Here is an 18,293-nt window from a genome sequence, read left to right as displayed (position 1 = left end):
TCGCTTGCACTCCTTTCCCACACACAGTCGCTTGCACTCCTTCCCCACACACAGTCGCTTGCACTCCTTCCCCACACATACACTGTCGCTTGCACTCCTTCCCCAAACACACAGTCGCTTGCACTCCTTCCCCAAACACAGTCGCTTGCACTCCTTCCCCAAACACACACACAGTCGCTTGCACTCCTTCCCCACACACACAGTCGCTTGCACTCCTTCCCCACACACACACAGTCGCTTGCACTCCTTCCCCACACACACACAGTCGCTTGCACTCCTTCCCCACACACACACAGTCGCTTGCACTCCTTCCCCACACACACACAGTCGCTTGCACTCCTTCCCCACACACACACAGTCGCTTGCACTCCTTCCCCACACACACACAGTCGCTTGCACTCCTTCCCCACACACACACAGTCGCTTGCACTCCTTCCCCACACACACACACACAGTCGCTTGCACTCCTTCCCTACACACACACACACACAGTCGCTTGCACTTCTTCCCCACACACATACACAGTCGCTTGCACTCCTCCCTCCCAAGACACACTCATTCTCTCGTGCTCTTCCCCGACACCCACACAGTCTCTCGTAACGTCCCCGATACATAACACACTTTCCCGACACACAGTCTCCCGCACTCCTCCCTGACAGCCATCCAGTTTCTTGCACTCTTTCCCCACACACACAGTCGTTTGCACTCCTCCCGAACACACACAGTCTCTTACGCTCCTCCCCCCACAAGACACAGAGCATTGCACACTCCTCCGCCGGAAGTCAGTCTCTCTCACTCCAAACCCACACACAGTCACTTGCACACCTCCCCCCAAGACAGGCACGCAGTCTCGTGCGCTCCTCCCTCCCAAGACACACACACATTCTCTCGTGCTCCTTCCCTCAAGGCACACAGTCTCTCGTGCTCCTATGCCCCACACAATGCCTCGTGCTCCTCTCTCCGACACACAGTGCCTTGCGTACCTCCCCACAAGACACACTCAGTCTCTCGCACACCACCGACATATGCAGTCTCCTGCACTCCTCCCCAACTCAAACATAGTCTCATCCCTCCTCCCCTTGCAGTCTCATTATTTTATCCTCTCCCTGTCCTCACACAGCTCCTTCTCCATCTCAGTCTTGTATCTTTGCATGGATGACACGCTGCTCTGTCTGTGTAGCCCCAGGTCCCAACACTACCTTACAGAACTCCAGCTCAGACTCTTTTTTTATCCTCTCTCTGCCCTCACACCGCTCCCCCTCAATCTCACTCTTTTACACTCACACTGCTCCTTCTCAGTCACACTTCTTTATCCTCTCGTGACCCTCACGTTACTCCTTCGCAGTCTCACTCTTTTATCCTGTTACTGCTCCCTTATTCTGTATATTATCCTCTCACAGCCCTCACACTACTCCCACTGAACCTCTCTCTTTTTTTATCCTCTTGCTGCCCTCACACTGCTCCCTCTCAGACTCTCTCTTTTATCTACTCCCTGCCCTCACACTGCTCTCTCTCAGTCTCACTCTTGTATCTTCTCACTGCCCTCACACTGCTCCCTCTCAAACTCACTTTTGTATTTCACCTCTTTTCTATTTTTACTTAGTTCTGTTGAAGGGTCATTCAGACTCGAAACGTCAACTGTGCTCCTCTCCGCAGATGCTGCCAGACCTGCTGAGATTTTCGAGGTATTTTTGTTTTTGTTTCACTCTTGTATCCCCTTGTTGCCCTTACACTGCTCCCTCTCAGGCTCACTCTTGTATCCTCACACTGACTCTTTTATCCTCTCACTGCCCTCACACTGTTCCCTCAGTCTCACTCTTTGATCCATCTCACTGCCCTCACACTGCTCCCTCTCCGTCTCACTCTTTTATCCTCTCACGGCACACACACTGATCCCTCACAGTCTCAATCTTATATCCTGTTACTGCTCCCCCTCATTCCCTATATTATCCTCTCACTGATCTCACACTGCTCCATCTCAGTATCTCTCTTTTATCCTCTCCCTGCATTCATTGCTCCCTCTCAGTCACACTGTTTAATCCACTTGCTTCCCTCACACTGCTCCCTCATAGTCTCACTTTTCAATCCTGTCGCTTCCCTCACACTGCTCCCTCTCAGTCTCACTCTTTTGCCCTCACATTGCTCCCGCTCAATGTACTCTTCTAACCTCTCACTGCCCCCACACTGCTCGCCCTCAGTCTCACTCTTATCCTCATTGTCCTCCCTCTCAATCTCACTCTTTTATCCTCTCACTACACGCACCGTTCCCTTCGTCTCACTGATTTATCCTCTCGCTGCACTCACACTGCTCTCTCTGAACTTCTCTTTTATCCTCTCACAGCCTACACACTGCTCCCTCTCATTATCACTGTTTTATCCTCTCACTGCCCACACACTGTTTCCTCTCAGTCTCTCTCTTTTATCCTCTCGCTGCCCCTCACACTGCTCCCTCTTGATCTCTTTTATCCTCCCCCTGCCCTCACATGGCTCCCTCTCTGTTTCACTCTTTTATGCTCACACTGCTCCATCACAGTCTCACTTTTTTCTCCTCTCACTGCCCTCACACTGCTCCCTCTGTCTCACTCTTGTATCCTCTCACTACCCTCACTGTGCTCCCTTTCAGTCTCACTCTTTTATCCTCTCGCGATCCTCACTCTGCTCCGAGTATCTTTCTTTTATCCTCTCCCTGCATTCACGGCTCCCTCTCAGTCACACTGTTTAAACCTCTCACTGCCCTCACACAGCTCTCTCTGTCTCAGTCTTGTGTCCTTGCATGGATCACACACTGCTGTCTGTCTGCCCCATGTCCTCTTGCTACCCTCGCACAGCTCCAGCTCAGACTCTTTTTTTATCCTCTCTGCCCTCACACTGCTCTCTCTCAGTCTCACTCTTGTATCCTCACTGCCCTCACATTGCTCCCTCGCAGTCTCACTCTTGTATCCTCTTGCTGTCCTCACAGTGCTCCCTGAGTCTCACACTTGTATCCTCTCACTGCCCTCCCACTGCTCCCTCTCAAACTCACTCTTTTATCCTCACTGCCCTCACACTGCTCCCTCAATCTCACTCTATTATCCTCTTGCTGTCCTCAAACTGCTCCCTCTCAAACTCACTCTTTTATGCTCACATTGCTCCATCATAGTCTCTCTCTTTTCTCCTCTCTCTGACCTCACACCAATCCGTCTCAGTCTCACTCTTTTACCATCACACTAATCTTTCTCAGTCTCACTCTTTTATCCTATCACGGCCCTCACACTGATCCCTCGCAGTCTCACTCTTATATCCTGTTACTGCTCCACCCTCATTCTTTATATTATCCTCTCACCGACCTCACACTGCTCCCTCTCAGTCTCACTCAATCATCGTCTTGCGGTCCTCAAACTGCTCCCACTCAGTATCTCTCTTTTATCCTCTCCCTGCATTACTGCTCCCTCTCAGTCACACTGTTTAATCCTCTCGCTGCCCTCACACTGCTCCCTCTCAGTCTCACTCTTCAATCCAGTCGCTGCCCTCACACTGCTCCCTCTCAGTCTCACTCTTCAATCCTGTCGCTTCCCTCACACTGCTCTCTCTCAGTCTCACTCTTTTACCCTCACACTGCACCCGCTCAATGTACTCTTCTAACCTCTCGCTGTCCTCACACTGCTTGCCCTCAGTTTCATTCTTATCCTCATAGTCCTCCCTCTCAATCTCGCTCTTTTATCCTCTCACTACACTCACTGCTCCCTTAGTCTCACTGATTTATCCTCTCGTTGCACTCACACTGCTCCCTCTCAATCTCACTCTTTTATCATGTCCCTGCCGTCGCACTGCCCCCTCTCAGTATCACTCTTTTATCCTCTCACTGCCCTCACACTGATGCCAGTCAGTCTCACTCTTTTCTCCTTTCACTGCCCTCACAATGCTCCCTCTCAATCTTGTCCTCTGCTGCCATAAATATGTTCCTTTTGGTCTCACTCTTTTATCCTGTCACTGCACTCACACTGCTCCCTCTCACTCTTTTATTTTCTCACTGCCCTCACACTGCTCTCTCTCAGTCTCACTATTTTATCCTCTCGCTGCCCTCACACTGCTGCCTCTCAGTCTCACTATTTTATCCTCTCGCTGCCCTCACACTGCTGCCTCTCAGTCTCACTCTTTTGCCCTCACGCTGCTCCCGCTCAATGTACTCTTCTAACCTCTCACTGCCCGCACTCTGCTCATCCTCAGTCTCACTCTTATCCTCATAGTCCTCCCTCTCAATCTCACTCTTTTATCCTTTCACTACTCACTGCTCCCTTCGTCTCACTGATTTATCCTCACGCTGCACTCACACTGCTCCCTCGGAACCTCACTCTTTTATCCTCTCGCAGCCCACACACTGCTCCCTCTCAGACTCTCTCTTTTATACTCTCGCTACCCCTCACACTGCTCCCTCTCAGTCTCTCTCTTTTATCCTCTTGCTAGCCCTCACACTGCTCCCTCTCGGTCTCACTCCTTTATCCTCCCCGTGCCCTCACATTGCTCCCTCTGTCTCACCTTTTATGCTCACATTGCTCCATCACAGTCTCACTCTTGTCTCCGCCCCCTGCCCTCATACTGATCCCTCTCATGCTCTTATTTTCTCACTGCCCCCTCTCAGTCTCAGTCTTTTCCCATCTCACTGCCCTCACATTGCTCCCTCTCTGTCTCACTCTTTTTTCCTCTCGCTGCCCTCACACTGCCCTATCTCAATCTTGTCCTCTGCTGCCCTCAAGCTGTTCCTTTTCGTCTCACGCTTTTATCCTCTCAATGCCCTCACACTGCTCCCTCTGTCTCACTCTTTTATCCTCTCACTACACTCACTGCTCCCTTAGTTTCACTGATTTATCCTCTCGTTGCACTCACACTGCTCCCTCTCCATCTCACTCTATTATCATGTCCCTGCCCTCGCACTGCCCCCTTTCAGCATCACTCTTTTATCCTCTCACTGCCCTCACACTGATGCCACTCATTCTCACTCTTTTCCTCTCGCTGCCCTCACACTGCTCCTTCTCAATCTCACTCTTGTATCCTCTTACTGCCCTCACACTGTTCCTGCTGAATCTCACTCTTTTAAGCACTCGCGGCCTTCACAATGCTCTCTCTCAATCTCACTATTTGATCCTCTCATGGCCCTCACACTGCTCCCTTTCAGTCTCACTCTTTTATCCTCTCACTGTCCTCACACTGCTCCCTCTCAATCTTACCCTCTACTGCCCTCCAGATGTTCCTTTTGGTCTCACTCTTATTCTCTTGCTGCCCTCACTGCTCCCTCTGTCTCACTTATTTCTCCTCTCACTGCCCTAACACGACTCCCTCTCAGTCTCACTCTTTTATACTCTCACTGCCTTCACACTGCTCCCTCTCGGGCTCACTCCGTTATCCTCTCCTTGCCCTCACATTGCTCCCTCGCAGTCTTGTCCTCTGCTGCTGTCAAGTTGTTCCTTTTGGTCACACTCTGTTATCCTCTCGCTGCCCTCACACTGCTCCCTTTCAACCTCACTCTTTTATCTTCTCACGGCCCTCACACTGCTCCCTCCCAGACTCTCTTGAATCCTCTCACTGCCCTCACACGGCTCCCTCACCGTCTGTCTTGTATCCTCTCACTGCACTCACACTGCTCCCTCACCGTCTCTCTTGAATCCTCTCACTGCCCTCACACTGCTCCCTCCCAGTCTCTCTTGTATCCTCTCGCTGCCTCCACACTGCTCCCTCTCAGTCTCCCTCTTGTATACACTCGCTGCCCTCACAGTGCTCCCTCTCAGTCTCACTGTTTTATCCTCACTGCCCTCACACTGCTCCCTCTCAGTCTCTCTTGAATCCTCTCACTCCCCTCACACTGCTCCCTCACCGTCTCTCTTGAATCCTCTCACTGCCCTCACACTGCTCCCTCACCGTCTGTCTTGTATCCTCTCGCTGCCTCCACACTGCTCCCTCAGTCTCCCTCTTGTATACACTCGCTACCCTCACAGTGCTCCCTCTCAGTGTCACTCTTTTCTCCTCTGGCTGCCCTCACACTGCTCCCTCCCAGTCTCTCTTGTATCCTCTCGCTGCCCTCACAGTGCTCCCTCTCAGTCTCACTCTTTTATCCTCTCGCTGCCCTCACACGACTCCCTCTGAACCTCTCTTTTATCCTCTCCCTTCCCTCACTGCTCTTATCAAGTCTCACTATTATCCTCTCACGGCACTCAAACTGCCCCCTCTCAGTCTCACTCTTTTATCCTCTCACTGCCCTCACACTGCTCCCTCGCAATCTTGTCCTCTGCTGCCCTCAAGCTGTTGCTTTTGGTCTCATTCTTTTATTCTCTAACTGCCCTCACACTGCTCCCTCTCAGTGTCTCTCTTCTATGCTCTCGCTGCACTCACACTGCTCCTTCTCAATCTCACTCTTGTATCCTCTCACTGCCCACACACTGCTACCGCTGAATCTCACTCTTTTATGCATTCGCGGCCTTCACAATGCTCTCTCTCAATCTTACTATTTGGTCCTCTCATGGCTCTCACACTGCTCCCTCTCAATCTTGCCCTCTGCTGCCCTCCAGCTGTTCCTTTTGGTCTCACTCTGTTATCCTCTTGCTACCCTCACACTGCTCCCTCTTAGTCACACTCTTTTAACCTCACACTGCTCCCTTTCAGTCGCACTCTTTTCTCCTCTTGCTGCCCTCACACGACTTCCTCTCAGTCTCACTCTTTTATTCTTTCAGGGCCCTCACACTACTCCATCTCAGTCTCACTCTTTGTCCTCTCACTGTCCCCTCCTACTGCCTCTTAATCATACTCTTTTATCCTCACTCTGCTCGCTCTCAGTCTCATTCTTGTATCCTCCACTGCCTTCACACTGCTCCTTCCCGGGCTCACTCCATTATCCTCCCCTTGCCCTCACACTGCTCCCTCTCAGTCTTGTCCTCTGCTGCCGTCAAGTTGTTCCTTTTGGTCTGACTCTGTTATCCTCTCGATGCCCTCACACTGCACCCTCTCAACCTCATTCTTTTATCTTCTCATGGCCCTCATACTGCTCCCTCCCAGACGCTCTTGAATCCTCTCACTGCCCTCACCGTCTCTCTTATATCCTATCGCTGCCTTCAAACTGCTCCCTCTCAGTCTCCCTCTTGTACACACTCACTGCCCTCACACTGCTCCCTCTCGGTCTCACTCCTTTATCCTCTCACTGCCTTCACACTGCTCTCTGTCAATCTCACTCTTTTATCCTCTTGCTGCCCTCAAATTGCTCGTTCTCAGTCTCACTCTTATCCCCTCACTGCCCCCTCTCAAACTCTCCCGTTTATCCTCTCGCTGCCCTCACATTGCTCACTCTCAGTCTCACTCTTTTATCCTCTCGCTGCCCTCACACTGCTCCCTCTCATTCTTATCCTCTCACTGCCCTCACACTGCTCTCTGTCAATCTCATTCTTTTATCCTCTTGCTGCCCTCAAATTGCTCGTTGTCAGTCTAACTCTTATCCTCTCACTGCCCTTTGAGTTTCTCTTATCCTTTCACTGCCCCCTCTCAAACTCTCCCGTTTATCATCTCGCTGCCCCCACACTGCTCGCTCTCAGTCTCACTCTTTTATCCTCTCGCTGCCCTCACACTGCTCCCTAGCAATCTTGTCCTCTGCTGCCCTCCAGCTGTTCCTTTTGGTCTCACTCTCTCATCCTCTCGCTGCCCTCACACTGCTCCCTCTCAGTCTCATTCTTTTATCCTCTTCCTGCCCTCACACTGCTCTATCAAGTCTCACTATTATCCTCTCACGGCACCCAAACAGCCCCCTCTCAGTCTCACTCTTTTATCCTCTCGCTGCCCTCACACTGCTCCCTCTCACTCTGGTCTACTGCTGTCCTCAATCTGTTCCTTTTGTTCTCTCACTTTTAACCTCTCGCTGCCCTCACACTGCTCCCTCTCAGTCTCTCTCTTTTATCCTCTCACGGCCTTCACACTGCTCCCTCTCAATCTCACTACTTGATCCTCTCATGGCCCTCACACTGCTCCCTTTCAGTCTCACTCTTTTATCCTCTCGGCCCTCAAACTGCACACACTCAGTCTCAGTATTTTATCCTCTCAATGTCCTCACTACTCCCTCTCAATCTTGCCCTCTGCTGCCCTCCAGCTGTTCCTTTTGGTCTCACTCTTTTATCCTCTTGCTGCCCTCACACTGCTCCCTCTTAGTCACGCTCTTTTAACCTCTCGCTGCCCTCACACTGCTCCCTTTCAGTAGCACTCTTTTCTCATTTCGCTGCTCTCACACTGCTCCCTCTCAATCTTGTCCTTTGCTGCCCTCAAGCTGTTCCTTTTGGTCTCACTCTTTCATCCTCTCGCTGCCCTCACTCTGCTCCCTCTCAGTCTCTCTTGTGTCCTCTTGCTGCCCTCACACTGCTCCCTCTGAACCTCATTCTTTTATCCTCTCCCTGCCCTCACACTGCTTCATCAAGTCTCACTCTCTTATCCTCTCACTGCACTCAAACTGCATGCTCCCAGTCTCACTCTTTTATTCTCTGTCCTCACACCGCTCCATCTCAGTCTCTTTTATACTCTCACTGCCCTCACACTGCTCCCTCTCAGTCTCATTCTTTTACCCTCACACTGCTCCCTCACAGTCTCACTCTTTTATCCTGTAACTGCTTCCCCTCATTCTCTATAATATCCTCTCCTTGCCCTCACACTGCTTCATCAAGTCTCACTCTCTTATCCTCTCACTGCACTCAAACTGCATGCTCCCAGTCTCACTCTTTTATCCTCTGTCCTCACACCGCTCCATCTGTCTCACTCTTTCATCCTCTTGCAGCCCTCACACCGTTCCCTCTCAGTCTAACTCTTTTATACTCTCACTGCCCTCACACTGCTCCCCTCAGTCTCACTCTTTTATCCCCTTGCTGCCCTCACACTGCTCCCTCTCAATCCTGTTCTCTGCTGCCCCTAAGCTGTTCCTTTTGGTCTCACTCTTTTATCCTCTCACTGCTCCCTCTCAGTCTCACTCTAGTATCCTCTCACTGCCCTCACACTGCTCACTCTCAGTCTCACTCTTTTATCCACTCGCTGTCCCCGCAGTGCTCCCTGTCAGTTTCACTCTTGTATCCTCTACTGCGGTCACACAGCTCATTCTTACTCTTATCCTCTGCTGTCCTCAAATGGTTCCTTTTAGTCTCACTCTTTCATCCACTCGCTTCCCTCAGTCTCATTCTGTTATCCTCTTGAGGCCCTCACACTGCTGCCCCTCTTCCTCCCTCCCTCCCTCCTCTTGTCTTGTGTCTTAGCATTGCCTGCTTATCTTTTCCTGTAACGTTTTTTTTGACCATCTGCCTATATTAACTTTTTAAATTCTCTTCTGTACTTTACATCAGCTTCCTGATTATTAACTGAATTATTTGTCTTAAACCTTTTTCTGTTTCATTTTATTTTTCATTTCCTTTGTCATCCAGAGCACGTTAGCTTTGGATATTCTCCCCTTTTCCCATTGATAGGAACTATCCCTTCCCTGAACATTCTCCATTGTTGCATTACTACTTTATGCTTCAATACCTTTTCCAATCTACCTGTGCTGGGTTCCTTTCTAAATCGCTCAAATTAGCTCTTCCACAGTTGAACATTTGTATCTTTGACATTTTCAGGTCTTTTTCATTAACTACTTTACATTAAATTATTTGACAGTCACTCTGAGTTAAATGATCACTTACTGTAACACACTCCAATGGCCCTTCGCCGCTCCCCAGAACCAGATCCATCACTGCTCATTTCCTGGTTTGACTGGTAACAAATTTGTGATAGTTCTCCTTTTCATATATTAGAAACTGCCTACCCTTATATTATTCACAACCTATGTTCGGGCAATTCAAGTTTCCAAATATTACCACCCTATTTTTGTTCCACCCCTTGAAACTATCAGGCAACTTTGCTATTCTATCACCATCTCATTTGATTTAATGCCTTTAATTTAAAGGGATAAGTCATGGCAGGAGAGCTAAAAGCCGTGGTGTGCTTCTCGTGCTCCATGTGGGAAGCCGGGAACATTTCCAGTGCCCGGAACCAGTGTGTGCAGGAAGCATGTGCAGCTGCATCTCCTGGAAGCTCAGGTTTCAGAGCTGGAACAGAGGCTGGGGACACTATAGAGCATCCGCGAGTCTGAGCGCATCATGGATAGCACATTTAGAGAGGTGGTCACACTGCAGCTGAAGGGACTTAAGGAAGGAAGGGAATGGGTGAACACCAGGCAGTCCAAGAGAAACAGGCAGGTAGTTCAGGAGTCCCCTGGGGTCCTGCTCGCAAGTCAATATTCCATTTTGGAGGCTGGTTCCTCCAGGGAGTGCAGACAGAGCCAAGCTTCTGGCACCACAAGCAGCCTGTCTGTCCAGGATGGGAGGAAGAGAGGAAGAGCAACAGTAATAGGGGATTCTATAGTCAGGGGAACAGATAAGTGCTACTGTGGCCATCAATGAGACTCCAGGATGGTGTGTTGCCTCCCTGGTGCCAGAGTCCGGGATGCAACTGAACGGCTGCAGGGCATCCTGAAGGGGGAGAGTGATAAGGCAGAGGTCATGGTACATGTTGGTACCAATGGCATAGGTAGAAAAAGGGATGAGGTCTTGCATCAAGAATTCAGGGAGTTAGGCAGTAGACTAAAAAGCAAGACCTCTCTGGTTGTAATCTCTGGATTGCTTCCAATGCCACGTGCCAGCAAGCACAGAAATAGAAGAATAGCGCAGATGAATACGTGGCTTAAAAGTTAATGCAGGAGGGAGGGTTTTAGATTCCTGGATCACTGGGACTGTTTCTGGGGAAGGTGGGACCTGTACAAGCAGGATGGTCAACATCTGAACCGGAGCGGGACTAACATCCTTGCGGGCGGGTTTGCTCGTGCTGTTGGGAGGAGTTTAAACTAATTCAGCAGGGGGAGGGGACACAGAATGTTAGCAGAATAGGGACACATCATAATACAGTAAAACAATCAAGTCAGAGGGAGTACAGCTGCATTAAGTTTCAAGGGAGTAAGGCAAGGCTGGATGGCCTCTACTTTAATGCCAGAAGTATTAGAGGTAAAATGGATGAGTTAAGGGTGAGGATTGACATGTGGAATTGTGATATAGTAGCCACAGAGACGTGGTTGAGGGAGGGGCAGGATTGGCAGCTCAACATTCCGGGATATAGAATCTTCAGGCGAGAGAGGGGAGGGGGTAAAAGAGGAGGAGGCATTGAATTATGTGTTAAGGAGTCAGTTACTGCAATAAGGAGGTGATATCTTGGAGGGGGCATCGAATGAAGCTTTGTGGGTATAGCTTAGGAATAAAAAAGGGGCAGCCTTAGGTGTTAGGTGTTTATTATAGACCCCCATATAGTCAGCGGGAAATTGAGGAGCAAATATGTACACAATTTGTGAAGGTGTGTAAATACAATAATAGGGCAATTACATTAGGTGATTTCAACTCTCCAAACATTAACTGGGATAGACATAGTATTAAGGGCTTGTGTGGAGTGGATTTCTTGAAATGTGTACAGGAAAACATTTTAGGTCAATATATAGAGGGTCCAACAAGGGAATACACAGTGCTGGACCTAATTCTGGGGAATGAAGCCAGACCGGTGGCTGAAGTGGCGGTGGGGAGCATTTTAGTGATAACGACCGCAACATGGTACAGTTTAAGTTTGTTCTGGACAAAGAAATAGACAAGTTGCAAAAAAATGTTTTGGATTGGGGGAGAGCGGATTTTAGTAAAATAAGGCAGGATCTGGCCAAGGTAGACTGGGAGCAGCTACTTTTGGGGAACTCTACAGAAGAGCAGCAGGGGGTGTTCAAAAATGAAATGGGGAGGGTACAGGCTCAACATGTTCCCCCTAGGATGATAGGAAGGAGTAACAAGCTCAAAGAGCCATGGATGACCAGAAATATTCAGGGTACGATGAGAAGGAAAAGAGAGGCTTTTAGCATGTACAAAGGGAGCAAATCAAAGAGGCATGAGTGGAGTACAGAAAGTGCAGGGTGGAGCTTAAGAAAGCAATTAGGAGAACAAAGAGGGGATATGAGAAAGCTCTGGTTGGTAAAAGTAGGGAAAATCCCAAGTATTTCAATGGAAAGAGGATACCAGGGAAAGAGTAGGGCCCATTAGAGACCAAGGAGGCAATCTATGGGTGGAGCCAGAGGACATCGGTAGAGAGTGGAATGAATACTCCACATCCGTCTTCACCCAAGAGAATGAGGATGAAGGTATGGAACTCAGGGAGAGAGACTCTGAGGTTCTTAAGCAAATTGATATAGGGAGTGATAAGATGTTGGAGGTGTTGGCAGGCTTAAAAGTGGACAAATCTCCAGGTCTGGATGATTTGTGTCCCAGACTGCTGAGGGAGGCAAGGGAGGAGATTGCAGGGGCTCTGACCCAAATTTTTAATTCCTCTCTGGCCACGGGGCAGGTGCCAGAGGACTGGAGCTAATGTGGTTCTGCTATTTAAGAATCGTTGTAGAGATAAGCCAGGGATCGACAGACGAGTGAGTCTCATGTCAGTGGTGGGGAAACTATTGGAGAAAATTCTGAAGCAGAGAATCTATCTCCACTTGGAGAGGCAAAGTTTGATCAGGGATCGTCAGCATGGCTTTGTCAGAGGGAGGTCATGCCTGACAAATTTGATTGAATTTTTTGAGAAGGTGACCGGGTGTGTAGATGAGGGTAGTGTAGTTGACGTAGTTTATACAGATTTCAGCAAAACCTTTGACAAGATCCCACATGGGAGACTTATAAAGAAGGCAAATGAACATGGGATACAGGGTATTTTGATGAAGTGGATTCAAAATTGGCTTAGTTGTAGGAGACAGAGGGTGATGACAGAAGCATGCATTAGTGACTGGAAGCCAGTGTCTAGTGGCGTACCACAGGGATCTGTGCTGGGTCCCCTATTATTTGTCATTTATATAAACAACATAGATGACTATTTGGGGGGTAGGATTAGTAATTTTGCGGATGACACAAAGATTGGCTGGGTGGTTAACAGTGAGGTTGAGTGTCTTGGGCTACAGGAATATATAGACGGGATGGTCAAATAGGGAGATAAGTGGCAGATGGAATTTAACCCTGAAAAGTGTGATACACTTTGGAAGGAGTAATTTGACAAGGAAGCATTCAATGAACGGCATGACACTAGGAAGTTCTGAGGAACAAAGGGACATTGGCATGTGTGTCCATAGATCTCTGAAGGAGGAGGGTCATGTTAGTAGGGTGGTGAAAAAGGCATATGGGACACTTGCTTTTATCAATCAAGGTATAAATTACAAAAGTAGGGAGGACATGTTGTAGTTGTATAGAACCTTGGTGAGGCCACAGCTGGAGTAGTGTGTGTAGTTCTGGTCGCCACATTATAGGAAGGATGTGATTGCACTGGAGGGGGTGCAGAGGAGATTCACCAGGATGTTGCCTGGGATGAAACATATAAGTTATGAAGAGAGGTTGGATGGACTTGGGTTGTTTTCATTGGAGCAGAGAAGACTGAGGGGCAACCTGATCGAGGTGTACAAAATTATGAGGGGGCATGGACAGGATGGATAGGGAGCAGCTGTTCCCATTAGTTGAAGGGTCAGTCATGAGGGGACACAAGTTCAAGGTGAGGGGCAAGAGGTTTCGGTGGGATGTGAGGAAAAACTTTTTTACCCAGAGGGTGGTGACGGTCTGGAATGCACTGACTGGGAGGGTGGTGGAGGTACTTTGCAAAGTACCTGGATGAGCACTTGGCACATCATAACATTCAAGACTATGGGCCCAGTGCTGGTAAATGGGATTAGGTAGATAGGTAGGTCAGGTGTTTTTCACGTGTCGGTGCAGACCTAATGGGCCGAAGGGCCTCTTCTACACAGAGATTTTGTGATTCATTCTTTGGAGTTTTATTAAAAACTCCCAACAATGCACTGAATAATCTCTCCCAGAGTTAAGAATTATTTTGTTTGGGGTGAGGGAGGTGGCTAGAGGGATACTTCTCCTTCAGTTTTCTGCCTGAAGGTAGGTCCAACTCTCAGCACCACATTCTCTACCCTTGCTGGAATGGGAATCGAACCCGGTGCTGATGGCACGAATCTGATCCTCACCGGCCTTTCTGCCAGCTGCCTCCCCAAGAAGGTGAAGTTGCTGTGGTAACATACACTTACATGTATGTTGTAGTCTTATAGAAACATAGAAAACAGGAGTAGGCCATTCGGCCCTTCGAGCCTGCTCCGATTTGATTGCTGCTCTGATGATCGCTGATCATCCAACTCAATAGCCTGCTCCCGCTTTCTCCCCACACCCTTTGATCTCTTTCGCCCCAAGAGCTATATCTAACTCCTTCAAAGCATACAATGTTTTGGTCTCAACTACTTTGTGGTAACAAATTCCACAGGCTCACCACTCTCTGGGTGAAGTAATTTCTCCTCATCTCAGTCCTAAATGGTCTACCCCATATCCTCAGACTGTGATCCCTGGTACTGGACTCCCCCACCATCGGGAACAACCTTCCCATATCTATCCTGTCTAGTCCTATTAGAATTCTATATGTTTTTATAAGATCCCCCCTCATTCTTCTGAACTCCAGTGAATAGAATCCTCATTGACTCAATCTCTCCTCATATATCAGTCCCGCCATCCCAGGAATCAGTCAGGTAAACCTTCACTGCACTCCCTCTATAGCAAGTACATCCTTCTTCAGATAAGGAGACCAAAACTGCACACAATATTCCAGGTGTGGTCTCACCAAGGCCCTATACAATTGCAGCTAGACATCCCTGTTCCTGTATTCAAATTCTCTGGCTATGAAGGCCAACATACCATTTGCCTCCTTTACCACCTGCTGCACCTGCAAGCTTACCTTCAGTGACTGGTGTATAAGGACACCCAGGGCTCATTGCACATTCCCCTCTCAATTTATAGCCATTCAGATAATAATCTGCCTTCCTGTTTTTGCTACCAATATGGATAAACTCACATTTATCCACATTATACTGCATCTGCCATGCATTTGCCCACTCACTCAGCTTAACCAAATCACACTGAAGCATCTCTACATCCTCCTCACAGCTCACCCTCCCACCCAGCTTTGTGTCATCTGCAAATTTGGATATATTACATTTAATTCCCTCATCTAAATCATTAATATACATTGTGAATATCTGGGGTTCCAGCACCGATCCCTGCAGTACCCCACTAGTCACTGCCTGCCATTTGGAAAAAGACCCTGTTTATTCCTACTCTTTGCTTCCTATCTGCCAACCATTTTTCTATCCATCTCAATATACTACCCCCAATCCCATACCCTTTAATTTTACACACCAATCTATGTGGGGCTTTGTCGAAAGCCTTCTGAAAGTCCAAATAAACCACATCCACTGGCTCCCCCTCATCAACTCTACCAGTTACATCCTCAAAAAATTCCAGTAGATTTGTCAAGCATGATTTCTTTTTCATAAATCCATGTTGACTCTGTCCGATTCTGCCACTGTTTACCACGTGCTCAGCTATTAAATCTTTTATAATGGACTCTAGAATTTTCCCCACTACTGATTTCAGGCTGACTGGTCTATAATTCAGTTTTCTCTTTGCCTCCCTTTTTAAATAGTGAGGTTACACTAGCTACCCTCTAATCTGTAGGAACTGTTTCAGAGTCAATAGAATCTTGGAAGCTGACCACCAATGGGTTGAGCTGTGAACGGTCAAGGCTTCAATTTTCTTGCCATCACATGGCTGACCAGGAATCTCTCCCACTCTTACCACCTGCCATTGGTATGCGTTGAAAAGATTGTACAGGTCAATGATCAACCTGTTTGGCTGCATTACGAACAGTTCCCTGGCCATCAAGTGCTGGAGTGGGACTTGAACATGGAGCTTCCATCTTAGAGGTAGGGACACTACCCACTGCAGAAGGATGAGAGACATGGACAGTAATTGAAACTGCACTGTTTCAGGTTCACTCTGGAATATAAGATAACCCTTACCTCTGTTCTCCACTACAAACCATCTTCTTAAGCTCTCTCCTCCTTCTCCTCCAACATTAAGTGCGAGGAGCTCATGGCTTGATCTGTCACTATGACTGAGATAAAATAGAGCACCTCTGCTGTTTCTCTTCCTTACCTTAGCCCACTGGGCCAAACTTCCCTCACGCCCTGAACTCACTTCTTTCTCCAGTTTCTCTCTTATCTCCGCTCATGCTCTTGTCAATGAGGCCCACCTCCTGCTCCCTTTCTCCCAAACTGCTGACTGTCCAGCTTCTCTTCCTGAGCCTCATGTTCACTCACATAAAACTGGTTCTCTCTCCTCAGGTACCATCCCCACTCCTTCAAATCTTCTATCATCAGCCCTCTCATTAAAAGAACAATCCTTAACCCCTCCATCCTTGCAAACTATCGATCAATATCCAACCACCCTTTCCTCTCCAGAGACCTTCAATATTTTCTTGTCTCGCAAGTCCATGCCCATCTTACCCAGATTTTATGTTTTAACCATCCAATCAGGTTTCATCTCTGCTACAGTACTGAAAGGGGACTTACCATAGTAAATAAATAACATCCTAAGTGGCTGTGACCATGGGAAACCAGACTGCTTGTTTTTTTTAACCTTTCTGTAGCCTTGAACATGACTGACACCATCCTCCTCCTCCAAAGCCTCTTCCAGTTGGGTAATATCGCACTTGCCAGATTCCATTCTTGTCCAGTTTAAGTTAAAGATTTACCGGCTGTGGTTTTTCTTCCCACTTCCCACAATCCTATTTCTAATATTTCCCCAGGAGATACTTCCTTAGCAAACACTGCCCCACCAGCAACACCATCTCATCTACATGCTGCCTCTCAGCAACATCATCCAGAAACATGTCAGGTTCCACATGAACACTGATGACATCCAGCTTTACCTCCCCACCACCCCTCTCAATCCCTCCATTGCCTTTGTTACGTCACACTGCTTTTCTAACATCCAAAATCGGATAAGCAGAAATCTCCTCCGATTAAATATTGCAAAGACTAAAGCCAATGTCTTCAGCCATTGCCACCCACTCGCATCCCTCCTCCTGGGCACTGCCTGAGGCTGAATTAAATCTTTTGCAATCCTGGTGTTGCATTTGACCCTAATCTTAGCTTCCACCCCATATCCTCTCAAAACACATACTTCTATCTCTATAATGTTGCCCATCTCCACCCCTACCTCAGCTCATCCACTGCTGAAACCATTTTCCACACCTTTGATACCTCCACACTCAACTATTTTAATGCTGTCCTGGCTGCTCTCCCTTTTTCTGCCTCCTGCGATCCTGAGCTCACCCAAAGCTCTGCTTCCCACACATAAACTTACCCCAATCCAGAGTCATCCTAACCCACGTGCTCGTTAACCTATACTGGCTCTCAGTTGAACTACACCTCAGTTTTAAAATTCTCATCTGTGTATTCAAATCCCTCCCTAAACACGTCCCCTCCCTATCTCTGTAACAACCCTAAGTTTATTGCAAGCTTCCAATTGTGGCCTCCTGTACGTTCCCATTTTCAGTGCCCCAACATTAGTGGTTGTGCCTTCAACTCTGGGCCTCAAACTCTGAATCCCTGCCTGAACCTTTCCGCCTCTCAACCACTTCTACCTCCTCTGAAACGAAGCTTTAAATCTACCCTTCTGATAAAGCTTTTAGTCAATTGTTCTAATATCTCCTTGCTTAGTGCAGTTGTCAAATTATGTTTGATTAACATTACTGTGAAGTGCCTTTGGATATTTTATTATATTAAAGGCAGAATATAAATGCACACTGTTACTGTTGGGAACATGGATGGATGACCCTGATGTGGAAATTGAAACTGTGCCAGGTGATGGATGGGCTTTTCCACATTTTCTATTCATGCAGAAGAACATTCCTGGTTTCCGTTAGCCCACAGCTCCTCAACCCATGGTCTGAATTTGGAGTGTACTGTACTTCTGAAAGTTATTCCATGTACCTTTAGAACGTCTGTAGGGTTGGCAATTGAGGATGAAACTACTCCAGCAAGAATCCCACACAGAATATTTACAAGAAGTGTTTCATCTGTAAATTAAAAAGAATTCACATGAGTGGAAAGCCAGGCCAAGGGCACAGTGACCAGAAATAATGTTAACACTTAAAAAAAATTAAGGTACATATATCAAAAGTCACAACAGAAGTTTCTTCTCTCTTGCACAACCAGATTGAAGGCCAATGCTCACTTTCCAACCAGTTCAGGGCTACATTTGCAAGCCTCTTTCTGATACTTTTTTCATTTTAAGTATTTTCAATCAGGGCTTCAAACAGTTCTTGTAGCCAACAGCAAAATGTGTGTTCTATGTCCACCTTCACCCCCTCCTCTTGTA

The 18,293-nt window shown here is 48.0% G+C and overlaps 1 protein-coding gene across 1 annotated transcript in view; it reads right to left on the bottom strand.

Annotated features, from left to right (window-relative positions):
- Positions 1–18,293, bottom strand: part of slc25a14 (solute carrier family 25 member 14) — a 120,210-nt gene that overhangs the window by 83,709 nt on the left and 18,208 nt on the right. Inside the window, exon 5 of the mRNA XM_041195308.1 lies at positions 17,906–17,991. Coding sequence (XP_041051242.1) covers positions 17,906–17,991 — 86 coding nt within the window. The remainder of the gene's footprint in view (positions 1–17,905; positions 17,992–18,293) is intronic.

The sequence above is a fragment of the Carcharodon carcharias genome, chromosome 9, assembly GCF_017639515.1.
Source record: "Carcharodon carcharias isolate sCarCar2 chromosome 9, sCarCar2.pri, whole genome shotgun sequence".
NCBI lineage: Eukaryota > Metazoa > Chordata > Chondrichthyes > Lamniformes > Lamnidae > Carcharodon > Carcharodon carcharias.
The sequence above is the reverse complement of the archived record's forward strand: the minus strand, read 5'-3'. Positions and strand labels throughout refer to the sequence as shown.